General features: G+C 39.4%; 1 protein-coding gene across 42 annotated transcripts in view; it reads left to right on the top strand.

Annotated features, from left to right (window-relative positions):
- Window positions 1-890: 890 nt before the first annotated feature.
- The window catches only part of LOC101801420 (target of Nesh-SH3), a 154056-nt gene continuing 129587 nt past the window's right edge, over window positions 891-25359 (top strand). For 27 of the 42 annotated variants that reach the window (XM_072023509.1, XM_072023578.1, XM_072023513.1 and 24 more), the window contains exons 1-2: window positions 892-1098; window positions 24931-25110. In XM_072023509.1, the coding sequence (XP_071879610.1) occupies window positions 1020-1098; window positions 24931-25110 (259 nt within the window). In that variant the 5' untranslated portion in view covers window positions 892-1019. Of the gene's footprint in view, window positions 1099-24930; window positions 25111-25359 lie in introns of all 42 variants that reach the window. The other 15 variants (XM_072023625.1, XM_072023616.1, XM_072023602.1 and 12 more) reach the window with 2 other exon arrangements.

The following is a 25359-nucleotide window of genomic DNA, read 5'->3' as shown; positions in this document are numbered from 1 at the left end:
GGCGTTGGTGGGGAGGGCAAATGACAGGGGACCAGAGAGGGAGATTGCCGTTTATTTTAATAGGTATCATCTCTTTAGTGATATTTTCCCATATTTAGAGACTAAATTCTTCCTTATCCAATTGTAACCTTTTTCTTTTGCTCCACCCTTTCCTTTCCACCCTTTCAATTGTGAGCAGGACACATTTTGTGCTTAGTTGGCTCATTGTGGAGTGAAGCAGATTTTAGTGCAATTAACTAATGGAATTTCTTTTTCATTTACAATTAGGCAGTTGGTGAGAGGGTGGAGCCCCTGGAAAGAGATACGTTGCCTTTTTGTTTTCATTGAGCATTGTGCCCATTGGTTCACCAGACATGTACAAAGAGGAAAATCTAAAACTCTGAACTTGACAAAACCAAATGTAAAAAAATAGCATTTAGGTTTGAAAACACAAATCTTTTACTGCATAAATACGTATTTTGCCTGTTTATAATGTTGTTTTAAATGCAACTAGGACTTATTTTATGTGAAAGGAAACCACATCTAGCCCAAATAAATCTTGAGCAAAATCTAAAATCTTGAGATTGCAGAACTGTTGAGTTCAGCATAGCAAGCAGTCTTCTGAGTGCTGGGAATTTTAATTTTGTATGTGAAGTCCAGCTTTCTTGGATAAAACAGTGAAAATACCTCTTGGATCTGTTTGCAGTTAATAGAGGTTTTGATATGCCTGGTTTTACTTGCATGAAATTGAAGTGATCAGACATGAATCTGCTATCCTGTGAGGTGGAAGGACGTTGGAACAAAACCCAGAAGCTTATTGTGGGGGGAGCCTGATAATCTTTTTATTTTTTTAATGCTAATTCTCCTTTTCCAGTGGGAGTGAATGATGTCATCCTGTCTCCTCCCACTGTGTAAACTACGCTTGTGTCAAAGTGTTGCTGCCTCTTGTCACAGAGAGAACAGTTCCCTTAAATGCAGCTGCAGCACTTTTGTGTGATACCTGTCAGAGCCATTCACAGGGCGAGCTTGGGTTTCTAACCATGATGGCAAGATTGGTCTTTCTCCTTTTCTGTGGATATATTGCAGTAAACCTGGGAAATGCTCAGAAATTGCCAAGAGGCAAGTAGCTATGACAACTTTCTGGGGTTTTGTTTGTTTTTCTTCTGTTGTGGGGTTTTTTCTTGGTTTGTTTTTCATGCTTGTTTTTTGCCATGGAAATTCGCTTTCAACATGATAGGCAAGATAAAGATGATCGAAAAGATAAAAGAAGATCAGCCAACAGGGCAAGGTCCAGGTACCAGAGAATAACTTTAAAGCTCTTGAATTAAAGAATCACAAATGTTTCCGCTGTGTCTTGTGACTCCAGTGAGAAGTACTGTGAAACAACATAACTCTACGTAATGATTTTATCATGATTTGGACAGTGCTGTGCAGGTCTGTGGTGCAGGATCTTGAAGAAAATGTGACTTAAAAAAGCACTCTCTGTTGCTGGCAGATGATTTCAGTTCTGTCTTGAAATAACTTCTATGCTTTCCATTTATATCCATCGTTAGCATTTGAATAGGAATTGTCTTTTATAGGTCAGGTTGCATGCATTTTGAGGGAGAAAAGTACGGTTTATTAAAAGCAATTACTTTTTAAACTGTTCTTTCCACAAGAAGAAGAGAATCCCCTCAGACCTGTGTGAATATTGAACTATTCGTTTCTCCTGGAGTTTGGAAATAGTTCTTTAGCATTGATAGGGATCTTTTATCTTCCTTGTTAACGTGCCATTGGCATTTTAGGAGTATTTTATTGCTGCAGGAAGAACACTCCTAGCATGAAATGAAAATAATATTTCTGTATCTAGATTGTAAACCACTTTGCAGTACCTTGGCATTAAAACAGCACTTTCACAACTGTTTCTGTACTGCACGTATTGCTCTTGCTTTGTAGAAGTGCTTGCCTGAGTCCAGTGTGCTTTGTAATGGATTTCACATCTGCAATCTGCTAAAACCAGTAACGCTTAGAAAGGAAGCTGTGATGTAGTTTCTTGTGACAATGTGTATAAAGAAATCAGGACTTTGAGGGCTTCCTATGAGTTTCATAGGTGGGGAACCTAAAAATATTTTGGGGAGGAGAGGTGATTTTCATGCTCCACCTCTTTGCTCCCCCACCCCCACCCTGAAGCTTCTTTAATAGATTTTTTTTTTCCTGATGTTCTTTTGAAAGTGTCTTCCTATTTATTTATTTTAAGCTCATCTTCTGAAGTCAATGTGGAATTTTCTGCATGCTGCTGATGTAGTTTGTGAGCAATTGCTGCACGTTTGTTGTTCAAGTTGAATAGACCACAAGACAGTTTTATCAAAAAAGCCATCTATAAGTAAACTATTCTAGCAGTTTTCATAGCAGAGGATTATACTGAACAGAGAAAAACCTTGTGTGCGTGGCCTTTTTTAAAGGAAAAATCTTCTCTAGTACTGCTCTTTTTAAATGATTTATCTCAACTCCCTGCTCACTACCAGAGAGTGATGGCTGTACCTTTATTGTGAGTGTGAAGTTCAAAGCTACTGATCTACTGTAGTCAGTGGGAGATGAACTCTGGGATGCTTTTTCTCCTGTCCTAAAATCTCATTGCAGAAGTGAAGTTGCCAAAAGCATAAAGCTGCAGGGGGAAACTTAATTTCTTGTCAGTTAAATTATATTTTTAAGATTCTCCCATTGCATTGTTGAAACATCAGTCTGATTCAATTCTTTGCAGCTGCCTCTCAGGTTGTTATTTACATTGGACTGCACTAAAAGAAAAAAGCTATATTAGTACCTACCTGTTGTCTGTCTGGAAACATTCAAAGCACAGTCTTTTAGTACAGCATTCTCCTGTTTGACAGGGAGCACAGAATGTTCTTCTAAACAAATAATATATTTTGACCTTTAGGTGCTTTTAAAATGAGTGATAGTATTCTGTTAAGAAGACTAGTCTGCCCTGCTAAGCAAGCTTAAATTACACTGAGCTCTTCTACTCTCTTCAAGTCACAAACTGCTGAGCTAAGGCTCCAGATTCCCTGCTGCTCTATCTATAGAGACCAGTGGAATCAATTTCATAACTTGAGGGAGAATGATCTGGCCAAATTTGCTTTCTAGTGATGAATGTGTTCATGTGAACAGGTTCTCAATGTAAACCTTTTCTCCTTATTACTTTGGAATCCTTGTGCTCAGGTCTTCCCTACAGGAGCTGAAACACACTGATCTCTGGTCTCATGGACTGAGATTCCCTTGCAGTGATACAGGGTAGAAGGGACGTCTTGCTTCATGCAGCTGCAAAGGAACAGGGCCAGTACACCATTCAGATACCAGTGACTTCCGGATCTACTGGACAGATTGTGTGCAAATACGCTCTTCAGGAGGCTGGAACACACGTGGCTCGCTTTACCAGTATATATATTTTTTTGCTTTCCCCTCCACAAGTGTGTGACTAGAATGGCAGAGAAAGTGTAGTTGTTCTCAAATGTTCTTTATCAATGATTTTTTTCGTTAACTATTTTGACTTCAAAAAAAAGTTCAGGCAGTGTTGTAGGCATAGTATGGGAACACTACATACCTTAGTCAGAATCAGGGAAGTATCAGTTTCATTTTCTCATGGAAACTTTATGCCGTTCCTATGTATATCCTTCATTGCAATAGGTTTGCTAATATAGAAGAAAAGCCTCTACTTATATCTGGTCCTATTACAGTGCCTGTGTACAGGTGAACACCATTTTTTACATTTCACAGATGTAAGTGAAGTCAATTTAATTGCAAAGGGAAGTTTAGTGGTTATTGCATTTTGCTGTGAAGGGGTCTTCTTTTATCAAGTATTGGAGCCACTGTCCCTTCAGCTATGTCCAGCTTCTAGAGTTTTGTGTTTCGTCAGAAAGAAGAGGGACTCAGGCATTTTGACTTGATGTTCTGTCTTCCATTGTGCCAGTATGCCATGCCATCCAACATATAAAGCTTCAGTTCAACACTGTCATACATGAAATATTTTAATGATGGAAATGCTTCATAGGAGGAAACAGTGGTGGTGCATAGGTGTAGGAGTTACAATTTGTCATACTTCCTCTAATCTTTATGATTCCATTGAACAGCAATGTTCCATCCTTGATGAAGGTAGCATGGTCTTTCTAGACAGGAATTGAGTACAGAGAAAAAGTCTTGTCTTTAGAGGATGAATTAGTAAGCAGAGCATCCTGAATCTGAGAGGAAGATGAAAAAGCAAAGTCACAGAATCACAAAGGAACAAGTTACAGTACATAATTCACAAGACTGTACTGCTTTGTAAACTGTTTCACTGGCATCTTTCCAGCTGGACCTGATACAGATGCTGTTGAAGGCAACAGTTGTGGACCAAGTTCTCAGTGTTTGGTAAAACAACATTTCATCATTTTGATTTTGCCAGTTGACTTTCCAGTTACAACATAGATGTGCATAGAAATGCACTTTTTCACAATAATCTCTCTTTCAGATAGGTTTTGTATATCTTCATGTGCTGTTTTCCTTTGTTAAAGCTGAAAAGAATTTGAGGCCATTTCCTTATTATAAACTTCCAACTTTATACATTTTCAAAAAAAGAAGAGTGATTTTTTTGTTTTGTTTTGTTTTGCATTTATTTTATTGCCATGTTTCTGGCCTCTGTGGTTTACCAACTGTTTGCATTAGTCACTAGGTAGACTGGAATTCAGGCCATCCTTGTTGGACTTTCCAGGAGTCAGGTCTGTCCTGTTCTGCTTTCCAGGAAACACTCAGGAAACCTGAATTCACCTTCCTCTTTGTTGCTGCCTTCTCAGGAGAAAAAGAATACAGACTTGATGTTCCTTGTGGGACTGTGAAAAGGCCCGACTTACAGACTGATGTAGGGAAAACCAGATCCAAAACTGTCTTGTTTCTGCAGTTGTCAGCTGTGGGGATAAGAGAGGAAAAATAATAGTTTCACTCTATCTAACTTTTTTGTTTGGTAAGTATACAGGAATGTTAGCTGGTGGTTATCTGCAATATTTTCAAAGGTTTGCTTTTATGGTAATTATAACTGACATCCGCTTGAGAGTGAACACTGTATTTACAGTGTCCTTCTGAACTTACCATTGACATTTGTGAAAGGAATGGGGAAATTTTATTCATTGCTAAATTTGTTGGCTGTGCTACGTTATGTAATACTTCTTCCTAACCAGAGGTTAAACGAGGCATGTGTTTTCACTTACTGGTGTCAAGCAGTTAAAACAATGTTGAGTTATTAAAATGTATCCTAGTCACTATACTGAAACAGCCAAGTTAATCATTACGCTTTTTTGTCCCCTGGTCCCCAGCTTAACAGCACCCCTCTGGTAGCTGTAGGCTAGAAAAACAGAGATTGTAACACAGAAAAACATCTCCTGAAATTTGCTTGTTCGAGCAGATAATGAAGCTGTTGTATCAACATATCTCAAAAGGAGTGAAATGACATGTGGTTTTGTGTGTTTCTTTGTCCATAGTTTACAAAACATCTTTTTGGGGACTATTTTTCAAAATACACAGTCCTTTAACCTTTAAAAAACATATTTATTAAGGAGAGCCAGAACTATGGAACTTTTTTTTTTTTTTTTTTAATGTCTGTAAAGATAAATCCAAAATATTGTGATCTTTAGGTGCTTTTAAAATGAGTGGTAGTATTCTGTTAAGAGCTCTAGTCTTCCCTGCTCAGCAAGCTTAAATTGCACTGAGCTCTTTTGCTTTCTTCGAGTCACAAACTGCTGAGCTGAGGCTCCAGAGTCCCTGCTGCTCTATCTATAGAGACCAGTGGAATCAATTTCATAATTTCATACCCTGCAGGGGAATGATCTAGCCAGATTCGCTTTCTAGTGATGAACGTGCTCATGTGAGCAGGTTTGTGTGAAATACTTCTCTTACATTGAATGGCTCATCGTGACAGTGAAATCCTATTGAGAAGTCCCAAAGGGATTCTTTATGTGGTATAACTGAGCGGTTAGGGATTTCAGTCAGTAAATATATCATGGCAAATTTGGCTCCTCCTTTGCTGAAAATGAAAACAACCCATAGGAATCCTGGCATTTTAGCAGACCATTTAATCAGTTACCTTATCAGACAGACCAGTTGTGTCCCGGGATCGCATGACAATATATCAAAACCTTGTACTGAGTGGCAGGCGTCCAAGTTCAAAGATAATCTGTAATTCCAGATTTCCATTTCTATGCTGGAGCAAGCAGTGGTGTGACAGTGATGCATGCGGGTGGATTCTGCCAGGATTAAATTCCAGAACATGTGAATGTCTCTAAAATGATCTCAGGGCTGGGTAATCTGTCTAATCCTCCACCTCTTCACTTGAATTATCGCATTCCCAAGTATCTCTTTCTAAATATTAATTTTCAGTGTATTTTTCACATACTAATTGGTATCATGTAGCCATTCCAGCAAGTCAAGCTACCTAACTCACTTGAGGGAGGGCTGTAAGTGAAATCCTACTGCTGCTGTTTGGCCAGAGCTCCTGTCTGTGGAGGCAGCAGAGGTGTTTATCGGGCTGCATGCCCAGTGAGCGGTGGTGCTGTGAGTGGTCAGTGGGTCTGCTGCTTCTCTGGAGGGTCTGGGCTTCCCAGGTGTGTGCTGCACATTGCATGTGCAAACAGAAGGCTGGCTGCTCCAGGGGCAGAAAACAGCTAGCAGTAACCTGCTGAAGTCGGAACTGTTCATGCAGCTCCTAGTGGATTTCTTTTCCTTGGGGAAATTCAAGTGCAGACTTGACTGGTGTTGAGCTGAACATGTCTGTGGGTGCGGAATGCTCTCAGCAGCTGCCTTCTGCAGGAGGTGGCCGGGGACTCGCTCGCTGGCATGGGCTGTGCAGCTGTGTCACGTTAAGATGCATGTGCAGAGGGATAGGTACGGATGTTGTGGAAAGGCAGCAGCCTGAAGTGGGTTGCCATTAGGAAAAGAGTCCAGTCTGTAGTGAAAGGCCTTCGTTCAAATGCTCTTGGTTTGAACCTAGGTTTTCTGCAATATAGGCCCACATGTACGTTATGTGACATTGCTTTATGAAATTGTTATTTGTCTTACTTTGCTTTGAGGATCATGTTCTTAAAAATGACTACTGGCATGAATCACACCTTTGTGTAGGAAGGGATTGGGCCAACTTGCCTGGCACTGCTCTCCCTCAAAAGGTACTGACTGTTTGTCTTCACAGCTTGGCCAAATCAACCCTTGGCCTCCCCACTCAAGCAAGCCAGCATGAGATGTGTCAAGGTGAAGAAAAAGCAGGCCAAGTTTTGAACCATCAAGTGAATTTCAGCCATTGATGAAGTAGTAATTGCATTTTGGCCACCAGAAGTAAAGGTTTTTGCACTCATTGCCTAACCAAAGGCATGTAATCAAAACTTGCTTAGAATAATGAATAAAACATGGATAATACTTGGGCAGTAGCTATTGCAGATGCTAGCTATGCTAAAGGCAGGGAGGTAAGGCATGCATTTTTATTGGAGCGAGTTAGTCTGCCAACCCAGAGGGGAGCACTGGCTGCAGGGGGCTGCTGCACAGAGCTTGGCAGAGAAAATTTAACCTCTGTTTTGTAAATTGCTTCAGAGTTGCTGCTGAAATCCTTCACTGTAATGATTGAATGTTATCCAGATCATTTTCTGGAAGAAAAATAAATGGGGCAAGTGAATCAATTGTTTTTTCTTGACCTTGAACAAATGTGTCAAGGCAGCAGGGTACCACATGACGAAATCTACTTGAATGAAACCCAACATAAAGAAATATCTACATGTACAGGTGGGATTTATTTATTTATTTGTGTTGTGCTAACACAATAATTTTCCTGACCGTACCTAATAAGGGATTGTAATTCAGTGCTATCATTCAAGCTGGGGAGTCAATGGCAAAATGGATTCTCAAAGTGGGAAGGAAATTGTAGAGTTATTTCTGCATTTTTGTTTTGCAGAAAGGTTTTGCATTATTCTTCAGACCTGCTTAGGAAAAGCATAACTCAGTAAAGCAGTAAGAGTTTGCGATATTTTTTTTCCTATCAGCAGCAGTTGTGACATTGGTTTATGAATCTATAAATGGCTGCAGAGTGCTTGATATGAGTTTACATAATTAATACTTTGGAAACCCAGCCAATTTTAGAGGACTGGCAGCGTGTGTGGGATAACATCAGTTTTGAACTTACATAGGGAAAATCTTTTTTCCTTTTGTCAGCTCCTTGCCTCTGCTTTTTATTTATTATTCACGTTAATTTTTCTTTCTATGATGTAAAAGTCTGGAAACATTTTAGAACACACAAAGTTGTGCTTGGTTCAAAAACACAAATACGTAAAACTGAAATGTCCCAGGAGGTTGTTTTCTGACTTTGAAACGATTCCCTCATTACCACACTTCAAGCCTATACATGAGCAAGAAAAACGCAGCCAAAAAAATGCAAGACTTCAGGCCTTATCACTTATCAGTTCTCTTTTTCAATCTCACTGTGTCTGCACAACATGCACAAGCATACGCTGAAAATAAAGGATTGGGTGCAATGGTCTGAAAGACAGTAGGAATTTGAGCTGTGGGATGCCAGTGACAGGAAGAAAACCATATTGTCTGACCTGGATGTTTTGGCCAGGTTCCATTACCGCTGGCTCACACGAACACTGAGGTGGGTGGATTAAGTGGCACTGCACAGTTCTTTATTTATAGCACAGTGTATGCTTGTGCGTGTTGTGGGGTTAGAGAAATGGCTTCATGCAGGTTTGGGAACCAGCAATTCCTTTAGGCTGTCTTCGGTAAATAGGAGGATATTGCATGTTCTGCTGGAATCAGTAGGTCTCCTTCCTTGGTCATAAAGCTTATTAACAGGCACTTGCTGTTGTGAACTTGGCCATGAAATAGCTCCTCACTGGTAGCATTCTGTATTGTTAGCTTCAACGAAGTTACAAACACAAATTTTGCTTCTCTTCAGCATTTCTTCCTGCTTGTTCTTTGAATTCTGGGGAAGGTAAAATCTGGCAACTCTATTAAAAATGTCTTCCTGCTTACATCAGTTACTCAGTTCTCCTTAGTACGTGTAGTAGGTGATGAATTTACTGTGACTCATTTGGTAGTGGTAGTAACAATACAGCTTTTAATGTCTCTATATCAACTCTTTACATTAAACATCATAAATAAGGTTACTTTTTTTTAGGATTGAAACGTCAATTATGCAAACTTTTTCACACTAAATAACTTGTTTTAAATTTTGGACAGGTTTTGTGATTTTTTTTTTCTCCAGTGGAAGATTCTTACTTACAACACACCTGCACACAAATAAGCAAGATGCGAAGTTGTGAGGGTAATTTCACGCAAACTATCACACACACCGCGGTGTGCATGCATATGCACGTGTACGTACACATCCCCACACAATTGTGAGAGCTAGTTCACTTTTGGTAAATATATGGCATTAAAAATTGTTTTAATCTTCCAGGCTTTTCCCAATCCTCCTTTACTCCCTAGTTCTAGTTGCATGGTCAAATAGTTGGTAAAAGCATTAGGATATTGTTAATGTACAATCATGAGTTCTTAGAAAGCAAAGTTTCTAAATAACGTATTGGATGTTTATTGTGCTCCCTTTCCAGAAATTTGCAAGGAATGTCAAATGCTACTACTATAGTTACTTGAAGGGGATATAATGTCACTCATAGTATTACAGCTGTGGAAGAATTATAGATTCTCAAGCAACCTACTTCAAAGGAAGTAGATAGATCTGTTAGTTGTACCCTACTTCAGTGTAGAAATCTCAGGCACTGTGAATGTTTTTTTGTTTTTTTTTTTTTTTCCCTTTGATCTGGCTTTTCTGCATTTGTTGTTGTCATTTTTAATTATTCTTTGTATTTTTTGAATTTGCTTTTGTAGTGTGTAAAAAAAGTGTGAGCTGTCAAACAGAAGTGGCCTGGGAAAGATCATCTCATACTTTAAACTCACATGCTGTGAAGTCATGAAGCAATATGTATGTACTTCATATACTCTTAAATCAGAGAACATTCCTCAGGAATTAATGTAATGTACTGCACACTGGGTTACAAGACCAGTGATGAAAGAAACATAAATTCCTACATACCATAAATTTGCCACAAACAATTGGATACATTTCTGAGTGAAGTACAAGCAAAAATGCACAGTCAGTCATGCACTAATTGCCTAGCTGATGGTTCTGGGCATATGCATGCATGCCCTTATCCTGCCCCAAAATTAGCATAAACCTTCTTTTTGTGCAGCTCTTAGTGTTTTCTTCAATGCCATTTTTTATACTTTCAATAAAACATCAGGTGGAGAATTAATTAAAAAAAAAAGTGAAAAAATAAGTAAATATGGACATATAAAGATGGGTTAGTAGTAGGGAGTATTCCTCGCTGCTGTCATTGCTCTCTTACATGAAAGGCAGCGTGGTGACAAAGGAGCTGGTGATGAAAGAGGTTTAGGATTTGGAAATACAGTCAAAGAAGGTCAATTCCATATTGTCTAACATATCCTCTGTAGGAAGGAAAATTGGTGAGAGAATAGGTGAAACAGTTTCTTAGTAGCAAAAATAAGGAAAAAAAAATACAGTGTTTTGGATTGGTCATTGTATTTCACCCTTAGTCATGCACATAGTTGGGTTTGGTTTTATTTGTTTTGGTCATAAAGTTATTATAAATGTATTTGTTTCCATTTTTCCCTCTAATCCATGGATGTAGAACTACTTAACTTTACTTCATATTTTGGTTTTCTTAAGCCTAGTTAACAATGCCTTTGCTTCACAAGGTGTTCACAGTGCTAAATAAGGTATTTCTGCCAAGTTTTGGAATTTGATATCGCTTCCTAAGATAGTTAAATATTTCTCTCAATAGCGATTTCTATCTCCAGACACAAGGACTTAGTGGAAATCTGTTTCTTCTTTCTGTTGGCATTTACTTGAATTCTTTAAAAGCTTTCCTGTGATATCTGCAAGCTCAGACTGCGTGTCAATATATGTCAAAAGGGGTCACCTGTGATTTTTCTTAATATGTTGCCTGATTTTAAAGTAAGAAGGCAGGTCATCGGTCCTAAGATTCATTTCATCCAGTGGTGCAAGATGAGATACATTTTCCAGCTGGAAAAAACTGTATGCAGTTGGAATCGGTCCTTATAGGACTCAGCTGTATCCAGCTAGTGTCTATGACATGTGTGAGAATGTTCAGTTTGGAGACCAAGAGCAGACGTGAAAGCACTTCATTATGACTGCTCTGCTGGAAATACTGAGCAAATTTATTTTATTTTATTGCGTGTTTGTTTGTGTCTATAACTTTCTAAATTGAAAGGGAATAAACAGGTAAAAGCTTTGCTGATAGACTGGAAAGCATGGACAAGACCAAATTACAGCTCTTACAGTATAATAGCATTTCATATTTGGTTACTGGTTTTGGTAACTGATAAAATTTGAGTCTTTTTTCTGAGTTTAGCATGTGACGTACAGCAACACCGGAAATCTTGATGTGTGCTTCGTATATTTAATTGCTTTATCAGCTGCCTGCCTCTGAAAAGTAGGGAACTTGCTCCAAAGTTAAAACACAGAGTAGTGCAAATGTCATTGCCAAGTGCATATCCAAAGCTGCTAATACTTGTACTATTTGAAGTCCTGTGTATCTTGGATGTTGGAGAAGATTTTGAGCAGAGAATTCAGATACTTTGATCATGTGATGGTTGCAATATTGGAAGTAAAAAGCCATCATGACTTCAGAGAACATAGGATACCTTTTTCCATTTTCATCATTTGCTACATGTTATTTTAGAGAGGTTTATTTCAGCTATACACAGCATAATGAGGGATTTACAACTTGGAATGAAATCCCATTGGACAGTAGTAAAGTCCGATGCATATTTTGATAAGATTGCATACATTCAAGAATTGTTAAATGTCTCCTGCTGCCATGGATCTAGTCCCTAGATATGCAATTTCAATGTGACAGGTAGATTGCACTTCTCTGCTTCTAGATGTTTCTACTACAAATAGGTTATTACATTTCTTTCTAATGAGGTATTTGCTTCTGTTCAAATAAATCTTATTTTGGATCATTTTTATTCATTCTCCTATGAACCTATGACAAAGACTAGAGACTGGACTGTGTTTTTTGAGAGGTGGGCAAAGGTACGTTTACTGAAATATCAAACCTGGGCAGGGAACAAAATGTTGGAGCTCACAGACGCATCAGGCATGCAGCAGTGTCTGACCAGTTGCACTGCTGTCCTCTAAAGCTGATTGAGGAATGTAGCTTGATGGGCACCAGTTTCTGAATGGGTGTCTCAAACTAATTTATCTCCCTTAAGGGAAGTCAATTTGGAAACAGATGGTTATGTGCAACTCATCTTTTATTTGCCAACCCAAGTTCTTTGCCAAGTGTACACAAATCGCAAAACATTCTCCTCCACTGGAATGAATTTAGGAACTGCTGTGGATATCTCTTGAGAACCAGAAAGGCTGTTGACGGGGGGACTTTTGACTTTTAACCACTGGCTGCTATTCTTTGAGCCCAGTTTTCCATCTACCTTATCCTCTGCCTGTCTAGCCTTCATTTCTCCCCTTTGGCTGGAAGGATTCTTGTGGAGATTGTGTCAAAAGCTTTGCCAAGTCAAAGTAAATGACATCCCCTACTTTCCCCTGGTACACAAAGCCAGTAATCGCATAACAGGAGGCAGCAGGATTGGTCAGACAGTCTGGGCATGGTAAATTTGAGCTGTCTGTTTTGAATCTCCTCGTGTTCTTTGTGTGCTGAGGTGTGACCATTTGTTCCATATCCTCCTGGCAATTGAGGTTAGGCTGAACAGTTCATTTCTTCTTGGATGCTCTTTTTTGCCATTCCTCAAGCAATTGCAGTGTAATATTTTTCTCTTCCTGGCAGTTCTTCTCTTATGCTTGTCTATTTATTCAAAATATTGTGTTTTATTGGATTTTCAATATCCACATGTGAGAGAGAGGAAGTAAGATACTGAAATTCAAGCATAGCACTGGGGAGGGCAGCACTTCTTGAGGGTTTATGATATATACTTAGGGGTACAGGAGAAAAAAACATAGCCTTTAAGTGGAAAATTACTAGTTCCTACAAAGAAACGTGTCTGAAAAGGCCTTAATGAAATCTCTTTGTCCCCCTTGTGCTTATTCCTGAGATTGTTCTAGAGCTTCACAGTGTTTGTTTCTCAACTTTCTTTCTTGCTATGGTTTATGCCGATTACTTCTGTTTTTTACAGGTATGAACCAGAAACTTTTCATACTGCTTTCCCCGGGCTTTTTGTTTGTTTCTTTACATGCTTGTATGTATGCATCATCATTCTATTTACATTCTTTTCTTCTAAGTGAGACAACTCCTATTTGCTCAGGCTTTTTTTTTTTTTTTTTTCCCCTGGGTCACATACTCTAGACTTCTAGTCATTGAATTTGCTTTTTTTCTCTAGATCTTGTCGTGTAGATTCGGATTAGAGTGCCCTGTGCAAAAGAAATGGTTCATTTGCACTGGCTAATCAGTGATAAGAGATCGGTTTAGAAGTGAGGACGAGTGCATAAAAGGACTGGGTATCAAGTCTTCAGATGGAAAAGGCAACAGTCTTGAAACACACCTAGATTTGTTGATTCTGATACTCATAGGTGAGTTTATGTCTTGAGAGTTGTCAATACATACTGATGTCAAATTCCCTCTGTGTATTTTGCAAACACTGCTAGCTGCCTAAACACTAGTTTTGCCTTTAGAAAAATAACTATCTGATGAATGAGAGGAGGTAAAATGAATCTATGAGAAAAAGCTTTGAAACTATCTATTAAGCCAGTGTGACAGAAAAGTGAGCCAAAGACTTGCTGTTTAAACTGTTTGGAGTGTGCCAAGTAAGATAATATTTAACATAGAAAGAGAATTTTGGTATAGGACTACCTATTTTTTTCTACAAATATGGAAAACATGCAAATATTCATTTAAGACTTCTTTTTTCCTTGTTAAATCCGAGTTGCTGTATTCTAACACAGGGGAAAGGATAATTTCTAACCATCAGTTGTTTCATAGTCCTTTTTAAAATCTGACTCCTGAGCTCCCCAAGTGTTTTAAGAGATCCCCAAATGAGTAGACACACAGCAAATCAACCCAAAAGGTGTTGAAAAAAAAAACAAAATTATATATTCTGATGTAATACAAAGTGATCACACATAAAGAACAGACTTGAAAGTGACTGCCGCAATGTGGGAACCTGCAATCTGAGTACCCATCAATCTATGCAGCAGGTTCTCAGTGCGTTCAGTAATGCATGATGACAGCATGGGTTGCAAAGTATCATCGATCTTCACTCTTCTCTCAGAAGCAAGTGCACTTACAGTCCAAATACTGTTTTCACTAACCCTTTGGATTTTGATTCTTCAAAAATGCATTGACAAGTGTTAAGGGATTGGTAATGGTAAACATTGCCTGCCACTGAATAACTAATGCCAGCGGCAATGCCAAGCACTGCCCGCTGATGAACAGGTTCTTAAGAAATGTGTTGCACTAAGGTTAACAGCATGAATGACTGTGGACTTCAGTCTGCTTCTAACTTGTGGGCAGGGCGAGACCAACAACATCCGAGTTCCTCACTCTGTAAACTCTTAATGTCTTGTTGAGCAATCCCTCTGGAGTACCTGTTAGACAAAATCCATGTTTTTATTCAGCTGACTGGCTCTAAAATATGACTGCCTCATAAGCAGCCATGTCTGAAGACTGCATCTATCTTTTGGTATTTGCATTAGCTCTTGAAGGCTTAAAAAGGAGTTAGACCTAGAACACTTGTGAGGCTTTTCTTCCTCCCAGCAGTCTTCTGCGTTCCTCTGTTGAATATCTTTATGCTGATTCTGTCAGGTTCTTTGGCCAATATGGAGTTTTCTTCGTGGCCCAGCCTGGGTGGAGGTGCCTTGGACATATTTCCATGGACAGGAGGGGAGCCAGGATTGGAGGGACCAGCTCTTTTGGGCAAGATGCAGGCACTGTCTCGTCAGCTCTGTCTAGGTGGAGTTGCATCAGCCCAGAAACAGACATGCCAGGCCAGTCTGGAAAAAAACAACAATAAACATCTAGTTCTGAGAGTAAAGCCAGGGGAACAGTGCTTTGGAGATGATAATTTTATCAGGTCCAAATCAAGCTCTCTCAGCACAAATACGTGATCCATAATCCAAATTGAAATAAGGGTTTGAGATTGTTTCATTAAGAAGGAGTTCTTGGTGGTGGTTTTTCATGGACAAATAGTGCCCTTTTAAGTTTTGTGTTTTGTATGCAGTTGTTTCAAAAAGTAATGCCTGTTGAAAATAGTTCAACTTGAAGGACTTTCAGGGGGCATTGTCTGCTGAAAATGATAGATAGGTTTCGTTCTGTACTTAACCTTTAGAAATGTTGAATCATCCAATGTTGAATTTTATTGAAGCTAAATGTTTAGCACATGCATGTTTGTTTACCTTTAGACACAAGTTTACAGATTGAGAAATTAAATGAGTGGAATTTCCTAAGAATGAAAAGAAAAATTAGGCAGTATCATGACAAGTCAGAGACAGGTTGTCAGGCCTCTGTCCAAGGAATTTTTCGCAAGTTTAACTCCTATTCCTATTTCCACCAGAGTAGCAGGCTTGGTTATTCTCAAACAACAGTTTTCTTGTTTGTTTTCAATTTTGTTTGCCATATGTTTTTAACAGATCTTGGGAAATGAATGGGCTGCAGAGTGAAAGCTAGAAATGGGGTTTGCATCACTGGAGCAGCATCCCAAATTTAAATCCAGACTCTTCTGAGCTTTGTACCTCAAAAATAAGGATAGTTACTAGATGTAGTTGAATAAAAATAATTTTAAACTAAAATGCGTAACGAGCCTTGTAAACAATATAGTGAAAAGGAACTTCAACAAAGTGCTTGAGTGGTCCAAAAAGAGATGAGAAAAATGGCATTTGTAAAAATGTATATTTAGATGGATAGACCTTGAAATTGCTGACAACTGTACCTTTATGTCTGCTTTGTCTTCACTGATCTTATAGTATTAGTGAGCTACAGTGAATTATCTCAGCTTTGAACTCTAGTCATCACTGGAGAGGAACTGGCAAAGCTTTTAAGAAGTGATATAGCTATGTGATATAAGTGCTGTCACGAGACAGGGTGGAAGGAGTACACTTCAAGAGGACAAATTTGCCAAGCTTCCTTCTGCTTCTCGGAGAAGTGCCTCTTCAGTTTGTATCTGTGAAAAACAGCGTGATTCAGATTAGCATTAGGATAACAAAATATATATTCTAACCGAAGGAAAAAGTTGCAGTAATGATGAAAGACTGTTGTGAGAAAAGGCACTGAAAGGGATAGGGCTGACCCTGGGCCCTCACAGCGCATCTCGTCCTTTGGAAATCTTTGGCACTGACTGAATTACTGCCCTCGGTGACCAGAAGTATTCTGGAATAGGAAGTATTACTCCACTTCTCAGCGTCCCTCTCTGAATGTCAGTCCACATGGCGTGACAATTCTGTTACCTTTAATCACTTTGATAACTTACGTCTGGACACATCTAGAGTGTAATTATAAATTATCGTGTTACATTTTTGAGGAACGTCCTATACAGGGGAAAAAAAACAAGTTTTTTTCTCTACTAGATATTTAAGGTACTTATCCTCCTTTTGTGGCAAGTTTCCATGATGCCAAAATTTCCCTGTGACAGGAAGTAATTTAGGGGGGAAATTACATTTTATGCTGTATTATTTGCTGTGCGCAGGCTGTTGAGAACATTGATCTGCCTAAAAATTTGCTATCTTTCAAATAAAAAGTATTTTTACAGGCATAGACAGGAAGAAACATATTTAAAACTTCCCAAAAGCATCTTTATTAGGAGTTAGGCAAGGAGTGAATTGAACATTTCAACAGATTATTCTTGTATCTCAAGACAACTGATGACAGAACATCCACCTGACAACTCCAGGCTGTTAAATGCAATTTCTGAAAACAAGCAGAAGGACCAAGCGTTTGTATTGTGATTGTACTGGCCGAAAAGACTTCTCTCATCATTGAGGAGCTACAAAATGCGGTATGGAGTATTACATTGGAATAAGCACTTTTTACTTTGAAGCTATCTTGCTACAGCCTGTTCTAGCTCACTTCCCAGAGAAAATTAAAATTCTGTATTTGCTGTTGGCTGACATAAGGTGGCTTCCTCTTCCACATTAAGATCTCCTTTGGAGAAACCCAGCTCCCCCTGTTTACCAGACATTGTGAGTTAAATAGAAGTTTTATCGCCTGCATCATTCTTGGGTGAACTCTTTTTTTTTTTCTTTTTTTTTTTTCCCTTTTAAATTATTGCAAGTTATAGGACAAGTTGTGCTTATATGACAAGACGCTATCGCATCTACTTTCTAGTGGGAGTTTGTACCTTCACAACTTAACAATGTGCCATTGATGACTAGTTTCTAGTTATCAATAAAATAACTATTAATAGAAAGGCTTAAAATAACAAGCTTTCTTTGTCTGATCTTTCAAATGTCATAGTCAAAAGAAGAAATACCTATCATTTCTGTATCAAACTGTGTCACTGAAAGTGAAAAGGTGGCGTTTCCAAATGGAATGATGGTTTCTGCTCCTCAGTTGCTGCCTCGAACCAGCTGAATGGCACTGAAATGAACAGAACCAGCAAGCTGGCGGAGAGAGAAACTGAGGCTGGGAGTGTTAGGACTTGGATGGGAATTGGACTGCTGGAGCTTTTTTGATTACTCATCCCTACAGATGTTCCAGTAGATCTGCATGTAACGGCCGTAGGTCCGTAGCTAAGGACAGCATTGCTTTTGTTCTGTTTTGTAAACTGTCTGAGCAGAAAGACCCTGTGAGTGTAGGGTGGAAGCTTAGCAGGTAGGCTACTTTTGCAGAGATATGTGCTTGGAAAAGTAGAAGTGCTGTATTTTGACAGCCTCTTTTTCTGAAGTAATGCTTGGCTTGTATATGTAGTGTTCACATAATAACCTTTTTGAAAAGCTCATTTCATTGGGGAATTTCAGTTGCAAACAGCAAAACCATGTATAATGCTTTCAGCTTACCCACTTGTGATAAGATGTGCTTTCTTACCCCTTTTAAGGGTGCGGTCTGTATGGCACCTACATGTATTTTCGTCACTCAGAGGATTTATTCATGTGGGTTCTGCCACTAGGAGCACTGGTATTTTATGTAACCTGTGAGGAGAAAGACAATCTAAGATGGATGATCACAGCTACCTGACTGGAGGATACAAAGAAGACCAAGAGAGACTTTCCACAGAAGTGCGCAGCAATATGAGAAGAGGCAATGGGCACAAGCAAGAACATGGGAAATTCCAGTTAGATATCGGGAATATATTTTTTAAACCCCAAGGAAGATACATACTGGAACAGCTTGCCCAGAGATGATATGGAAACTGTGTCTTTAGAGGTATTCAAGCCTCAGCTGGATGTGGCCCTGAGCAGCCCAATCTGATGGGCATTGAGGAAGGGGAGCAGAAATCCCTTCCACTCGAAATTATTCCCTGGTTTGTGGTTGTGGCCTAGGAGTGTTTCTTGTTTATTCTACTGCATAGAAACAGAACTATTTTTAAATGTTTCCCATTTGAAGCTATATTTGGGTTTGAGCCAAACAAGCAATATTTCTCCATGTTTGGGAGCCAAAGTGAAAACAAAAATATAAAATAGCAAAACTTGCAGTGTTAGATTATTGAATTAGATTAAATCTTGGCTGGTGGTACTTATGGCACCAGATTTGGAAAACGAAAGCGCTGCTGTGAGCAATTTTGAAGTTGTAAGTGAGGTGGTGGTCACAAATAGATGGTGCTAATGTATTTTCTTAAGGTATGCTTCATTTGTCTAGCGCTCTGGGAGGCAGCGCTGGGTCTTTCATTCATGCCCTCTAAAATCTTTGAAATGGTGAAAACTAAACAGTTTCAATGTAAGGCAAAAGGAATTCTGATGACGAAGCCAAATTAGCTGTAATGAAGTACAGCTGTATTCACCCTTTTGTAGGGCAGAGTTCATGGCTTTTTGCTCATTGGATTAAAATGAAAATCAGGATTGTGTATGTTCGCAAGTGGCCACATACACTTGAAGCACACCACGAAAATCCTAAAGTAAGTGGGAGCGGAGCATCTTCTCCCAGCACTGTTTTTGCTAGTCCAGCAGGTGAACAGATAGCTCAAAACGTAAGTTGCCAAGATAAATGTATTTCAAAACAAACAAACAAAAACAAAAGGTTAATACATTTCATTTTTTGTTTCATTCTTGAAGTTCATTGCTGTATCTGCACTTAGGCTTAGGTCTGAAAGTGTCAGTTACCAATTAATGAATTATCAGCCAGCTGTTGATCTGTCTGCTTAAGCAGGCGAGAGAAATAGAATGCACTTCAGCTGAAGATGCTTTCTTTTACAGGGCCAAGCTATAATTTTGGTTTTGGGCAGAAATAGAAAAGAGCCAGTTAATTCAAATTCCAGTCACCTCATCACCCCATTTCTCTCACGTTCCTTGAAACAGATGAAAATCAAATAAGCCAGCTTTGTGCTAGCTGCCTGCCTGTTGTTACCAACAGTATTGCAAGGATGTGGCGGGGCACTGGACACAGATTTTCAAAGGCTAAAGCCTTCTGTGTAACCGAAACAAAATTGTTTCGTTTGTGCTTTTGGGAAGCAAGCTCTCAGATGGTTTTATTTGCTTTTATAGGTTGCAAATACCACTGTCACCATCACTGAATTACTAAACAAGGGTTGTTCTAATGCAATGTGCCCAGTGAAGCAGTTCTGTATTTATCTCATTACTTCTTTACAGTTACTAAATAGCAATGGAATTATATAAGTGTATTTGTAGTAATTCTAGGAATTGTGTGTTTTGCCTTTTCAGACTGCTTTCCAACTATGATCTCTTAGCAGGATGTTAGAACTGAGAAGTCAAATAGTCAAAAGGGCTTTGACTGAACTTTTGCTATGGAAGTGGAAATAGAAAATTGGTGTACTCTGTCTTGTAGCAAAATATGAGCCATCAGGTAGAGCTAGCTGGTAAGCTTAAGAGGTGGTTGGTAGCAGTGCCTCTGAATTCTCCCTTCTCCTCCTGTGTTGCACCATGAATAATTAAAGAGATGAGAAAAAGGAAATACTCCAGATAATCACCAGTGAATCCAAAGCTCATACAAAATATTCAGCTGGATATTTGTTATATGCTATGTTCAGTAGCTGCTTTTGCATTTTAAAGATGTGAATTTCAGTTATGTCATTTATAGCTATTTTTTTCTAAAGTTTCAGTGTTCATTTGCTCTTGGCTCCTGTTGCCTATTCATGACTGCTTTTTTTTTTTTTCCTTTTTTTTTTTTCTCTTTTCTTTCCTTCCAACTAGTCAAACTATTGGTGCTCCCAACTGGATTCTTCAGGCCATTTTATAGCCATTTTCTTCTTTAAAAAGAGTTACCAGGGGTTGGTTCCATTACGATGTAGCTGATTTCATCGGGCTGCCTTTAACAGTCGTTCCCCTTGCAGGCGAAGCATCCTTTCCCTGGAGTGATCTCTAACTGCAAGAGGTCTGATGCAGTTAACGTGTGTTTAGTTCAGACGTGTGCTGCGCTGTTTGTCATACTGGTTTTGGCCATTGATCGACTTTTGTTGAAGAAAATACTTGCAGACCAGTGTGGAATTTCTGCTGGCAAGCTAGGAGGGAAAGATTGTATTTCAGAGGTAGCTATGGATCCCAGAATCTTCCATTTAGTGATGGCCTGAAGGTGAAAGAATCACTCCACAAATGCAAATACTTAAGAGCAGAGTTTCAATAACGCATGCCAAAAACTGACACGAGTGAGTATGAGTTAGGAAAATTCAACCTTGCCTTGCTCTGTGCCTGAAAGCGTTCTTTTCTTTTTGTAAGATGCTTTTAAAGTTTTTTTTGCACTGGAATTTGAGGGACTCTAGTTTATCACTCTACTCTTTCACTGAGAAGACGGGATGGTGGTGGTGGTGGTGTCCTAAAATCATGACATGGCAAGGGTATTTTCTCAAAATCAAATACATTTGCAAGTTCCTGTGACTTCCTTTGACTATTCCATCATGCTTAATGAATGTTCATCTGTGTGGTGGCCAAGACGGAGATGCTATTACTCAGAACGGGAATGCCTGCTCTCTCTGGGACTTGTTTAAAGTACTGTGGGATCAACACAAATGAAACCTGTTTTGCTAATGTGCTTCCAAGAGCCGTCCCCGCTCACCAGGCTGATTGCTGTAAAGTCCCTTACGTCTGTGCTGTGTGGGGCTGGCTCTCTCTGGAATAGTCCAGGAGTGTTCCTGCAGCAAGTAGCCTTGAGCTGTGTGCAGACCTCTTGTCTCCACATGGATTCCTGGTGACCACACGGGTCTGCCTCATAGACCTTCTGGAAATGATCTGGAGGGCTGAGCTGTTGGCAGGCCCAAGGGCTGCCTGGCTTCCTAGAGGGCCAACCCGATGACTGAGTAGCTTGCTGACCATCTCTGGGGAGAGAGGCCATTCCTTACCAGGAGTCTGTGCCAAGCATGGTAGAGCATTGGTGGCTCTGCCGAGACAGACAGTGCTTTCTGTGCCTGCTCGCTGCCCTCTGTCCCTGTCATTGTTTGGGTTTGGGCTCCTTCTCTGTAGCCTTCTGCTCCTGGGCACCCAAGTGCTACATTTCCTAGCAAACTGTCAGTGATTTCAGTCACGAACCTTTAGTGCTTCAGTGGCCCTAGTGGTAGAAGAGAGTATGGGATTCGGTGGAGTGGACTTTCCTGTCAGGACAACCTAAGAGCTGGTTGCAACCCTGCTGACTGCACCTCACCTGAGAGAACATGACTGCTGCCCATCAGCTCATGTAATGTGAGCTCAGGGATCAACAGATTACTGTTACATTATCTCCTGTTTATAGCTGGCTTTGGCCTTGGTTGCAGCACTTCAGTCCGTGCACGTCAGGAACAGGCCCACCTCACCTCTGGTGGTCACTGCTGGAGCTGTCATGGCTCATCCCTGAGTTCTGGTGGTGCCACAACATGTGGAGCTCATGGAGGGAGTGCAGTGCCCTCATACGAAGTGAACTGTGTTGCTGCTCTAGCACAGTTACCTTCCATTAAATAGGTGCAGCTAAATAATGAGGAAAGCCATTGGTTTGCCTTGCCCTGTGCTGCTCTTTGGGTCAGGCAGCAAGGGGAGAAGTGGGTCGTTGCAGAGATCCCTCTGCGAGGGGAACTTGTGCTGTGTGGAGGGAAGGAAGTGGTTATCAGGAGCTCACAGAGGGGGCAAGAGATGGTTTTCCTCTGGGGCATATGTTAAGGAGAGTATGGAGCTTAGACCATAACTAGCTCTCCAAGGAGAGGGAAAGAAAGTTTCCCAAAATACAGTGAAGACTCTGTGGTGTTTGTTATAATACCGAAAATCAGTGAAAGGATCCTGTGCTTAATAGTGAACCAGAAGGAAAGGACTTCCCCTGTCGAGACAGGGTGCACAGGACAAGAATTTTAGATAAAATCTATTAATTTTAAATAAGACTCCTATTTTCCTTTTCTATTCTGCCTTCTCAATTTTTAAAAGTTCATTATTTCTGTTTACGTTGCACTAGAACTGGCTTTGAGCTTAAAAGTTGGGTTGGTTGTTTTGATGTGCTAGGTATAAAGAAAAGGTCTTAAGGTTCCTGCCTTGGAGATGTTGCTCATGGGATCCCATTAGACTTTGTGTTGTTAGAAACTTCACTCAAAATTTTTAGGTTGAAATAAAGCTCCCATGTCACTATAATTGACAATTTACGAATAAGGCACAGTATCTAACTGGGTCAAAACTAGCTGAATTCTATCTTGAATTAGAATTAGCTCTTCAAATTAGCATAAAATATAACTGTGAGGCATTTATGTATAAATGATGGTGAAAACAACATCATGTGAAATTATTGTATATTTAAAATGAAAATAGATCTTTGTTTTAGTCTGTTTTTGGGTCTGATTAAAAGTTTTAATACAGAAATCTTATTGTTATATTTGAATCAAATACTGTAAGCCTTACTTTTTTCTTAGACATGAATATTTAAAGGAGACCATCTTTCATTTATGCTTTGTTCTCCAAAGTTAGGTATTGTAATTCAGAGTTCAGCAGATTAATAATGTTTAACAAACGTAATTTGCTGTCAGTTGGAGACAGTAATCCTAGACTTGGGTCTAGACTTTACCAAGCACCTTTATGGAGCGTATTAAGAGGGCTTGGAAGCCTGTTGGGATTTCTGCCTGGTTTCTGCTGTGTGCAGCCTTGCTGATGCTGAAAGTTGCACACGCTGGGAGTCTCCCGGAGTGAGAACAGAAGTTCGGATCTCGCCCAGGTGAGGAAGCAGCCGTGGCCCTTCCCCCAGGCCGGTGTCATGCTGCTGGAACCGGCAGGGCGCTGAGGTTTCTTCAGCTCCTGCAGTCTCCCAGAATCTGGCAGAGTTGCCTTTGGAAAATTGGGATGGCTTCCTGGCGGAGTGCTTTTACTTGATCAGTCTTCAGATAAAGAAAAGGTCTAATCGGAGGCACATGTTTTCCATCAGTTTTACTTGTGTGCTCCTTTGTCTAAAGGAAAGGGGCATGAAGTGTTTGGCTTCGGTTTTTTCAATCAGTGTGCAGACAACTGCAGGTGCTCATCACTACTACTAAATCATCTTTAGAGAATGGGGACTGTGGCCTCTCAGCATCTCCTGTCATCTTATTTTCTTCAGAAAAAGGGCTGCAGTGTGATTGCAAAGAATCAATATATGCTTGTCTAAAGAAAATTTGAACGTCACTGTACAATTACCTGTGGGGAAAGGAGAAAGAGGAGGGAGGAAAGGGAGGGGGGAGAGAGGAAGAGAAGGAAAAGAGACAGAAAGAAAAGGAATTTGTTTATTGTTCTATTGCTCTACCCTGTTATTTAACGACATGTCTCTCATTGGTTTTCTTTAGGTTTTAGAAGGAAAGGGTGAAAGGGTTTTTTGAAATTGTTTTTTTGTTTGTTTGTTTTCTCCCTGGAAAAGTATTTTCAACCTTCATGGTTGCAGGCAATGCCTGAAAACCTGTCTGGTGTAAAAAAATATATTTCAAGGAAAAATAGTAACCCTAAATGTTCTACTGGATTCTACTGGAGAAGAGTCATTAGTTTTTTGTTTGTTTTAGTTTGTTGTGTGTTGTTTTGTTCCTTTTTATTTTTTCTTGAGCACTGTCAGTCAACAGTTCTCAAAATGTGATAAACCTAAAAGTGACAAGGGAATAATAAAGTTTTAAGTACTAGGGAAGAAAAAGCCAATCCTACCTCACCCAAGAAAAAAGAGGAAGAAACACTTTTGTGCAGTCTATAAAGTTGGTTATTCTGTTGTGAATTCATTCTATGTTGTTACAAGTTAAAGTTTTGTTACTTTCTCCCCTGGAAAGCATAAAATTCAACATTGAAAAAGAAAAACTTCTTGGTAATTTTGCATTGAGTTTTTCTGTTAGTCTAGGTGTCCTGGTGTAATTCCAACTGGAAAATTACATTTCCTGCTGAACACAGCAGAAAATAAATAAATCATAACTGTAACATTTTTATTTGGACATAGTTACTATTCATCCTCTAATTCTGTAATATGGCTAACTTCATGTTAAAACATCATTTTAAATTTCTTCTTAACTAAGAAAAAAATCTCCTGATGGGCAATTTTGTCAGCAGTGGGTCTTATAATACTGCTATAACTCCTGTATTTAAAGGAAAAGATACTTGCATTTTTTCATTTACTTCATGTACTCTTCTACTACTGCAATCGTAGATGTGATAGTTAATACTAAACTAATGAGGGGAAGAAATGGACATATTGGAAAACAATTTTACACGATAGTTGATATACACTCTGTTGCCTTGAGACTCTACCTTGCAACTCTTAATTACAATTAACAAATTGAACTGTCCTACATGTTGTCATATTCCTTTACTGAATACATAGTTACACAATAATACATTTTGATCTTCTCTTATTTTTACTCTTTTCCTAGTGAAAAGACAGAGCCTGAAAGTTCAGATCAATGCAACAGATGACACCGTTTGCATGAAGTATCTTCGACCAAGTCAAAACAGCAAACTTGAAGGTTTTGTCCTGGGTTATGGAAGCAGCTTCTTCTCTAATCAGTACATTCCTTTACCTTCAGAAGGAAACACCTACATAACTGAACTTGGTAAGGCTTTGTATGCAATTGGCTTTGCATGCTGCTGTTGTCATGGTTTAGGAACATAGCGATGAGATCAAGAACCTTTGGGTTTCTTAATTTTTGTTTTTATTGGGGTGCTGCTCAGGGTTTTTTGTGTTTAAGTTTGTTTTGGGAAGAATTTCAGATAACAGTGGATTTAGGAGATCCTTCAAGGAGAACAAACAGCTCTTGTTGTTTGGAACAGCTTGCTATTGATATTTGTTTTAAGGATTTTCA

Source organism: Anas platyrhynchos, chromosome 1 (genome assembly GCF_047663525.1).
Source record: "Anas platyrhynchos isolate ZD024472 breed Pekin duck chromosome 1, IASCAAS_PekinDuck_T2T, whole genome shotgun sequence".
Lineage (NCBI taxonomy): Eukaryota > Metazoa > Chordata > Aves > Anseriformes > Anatidae > Anas > Anas platyrhynchos.
Note: the sequence above shows the minus strand (reverse complement) of the source record. Positions and strands in the feature narration are given on the sequence as shown.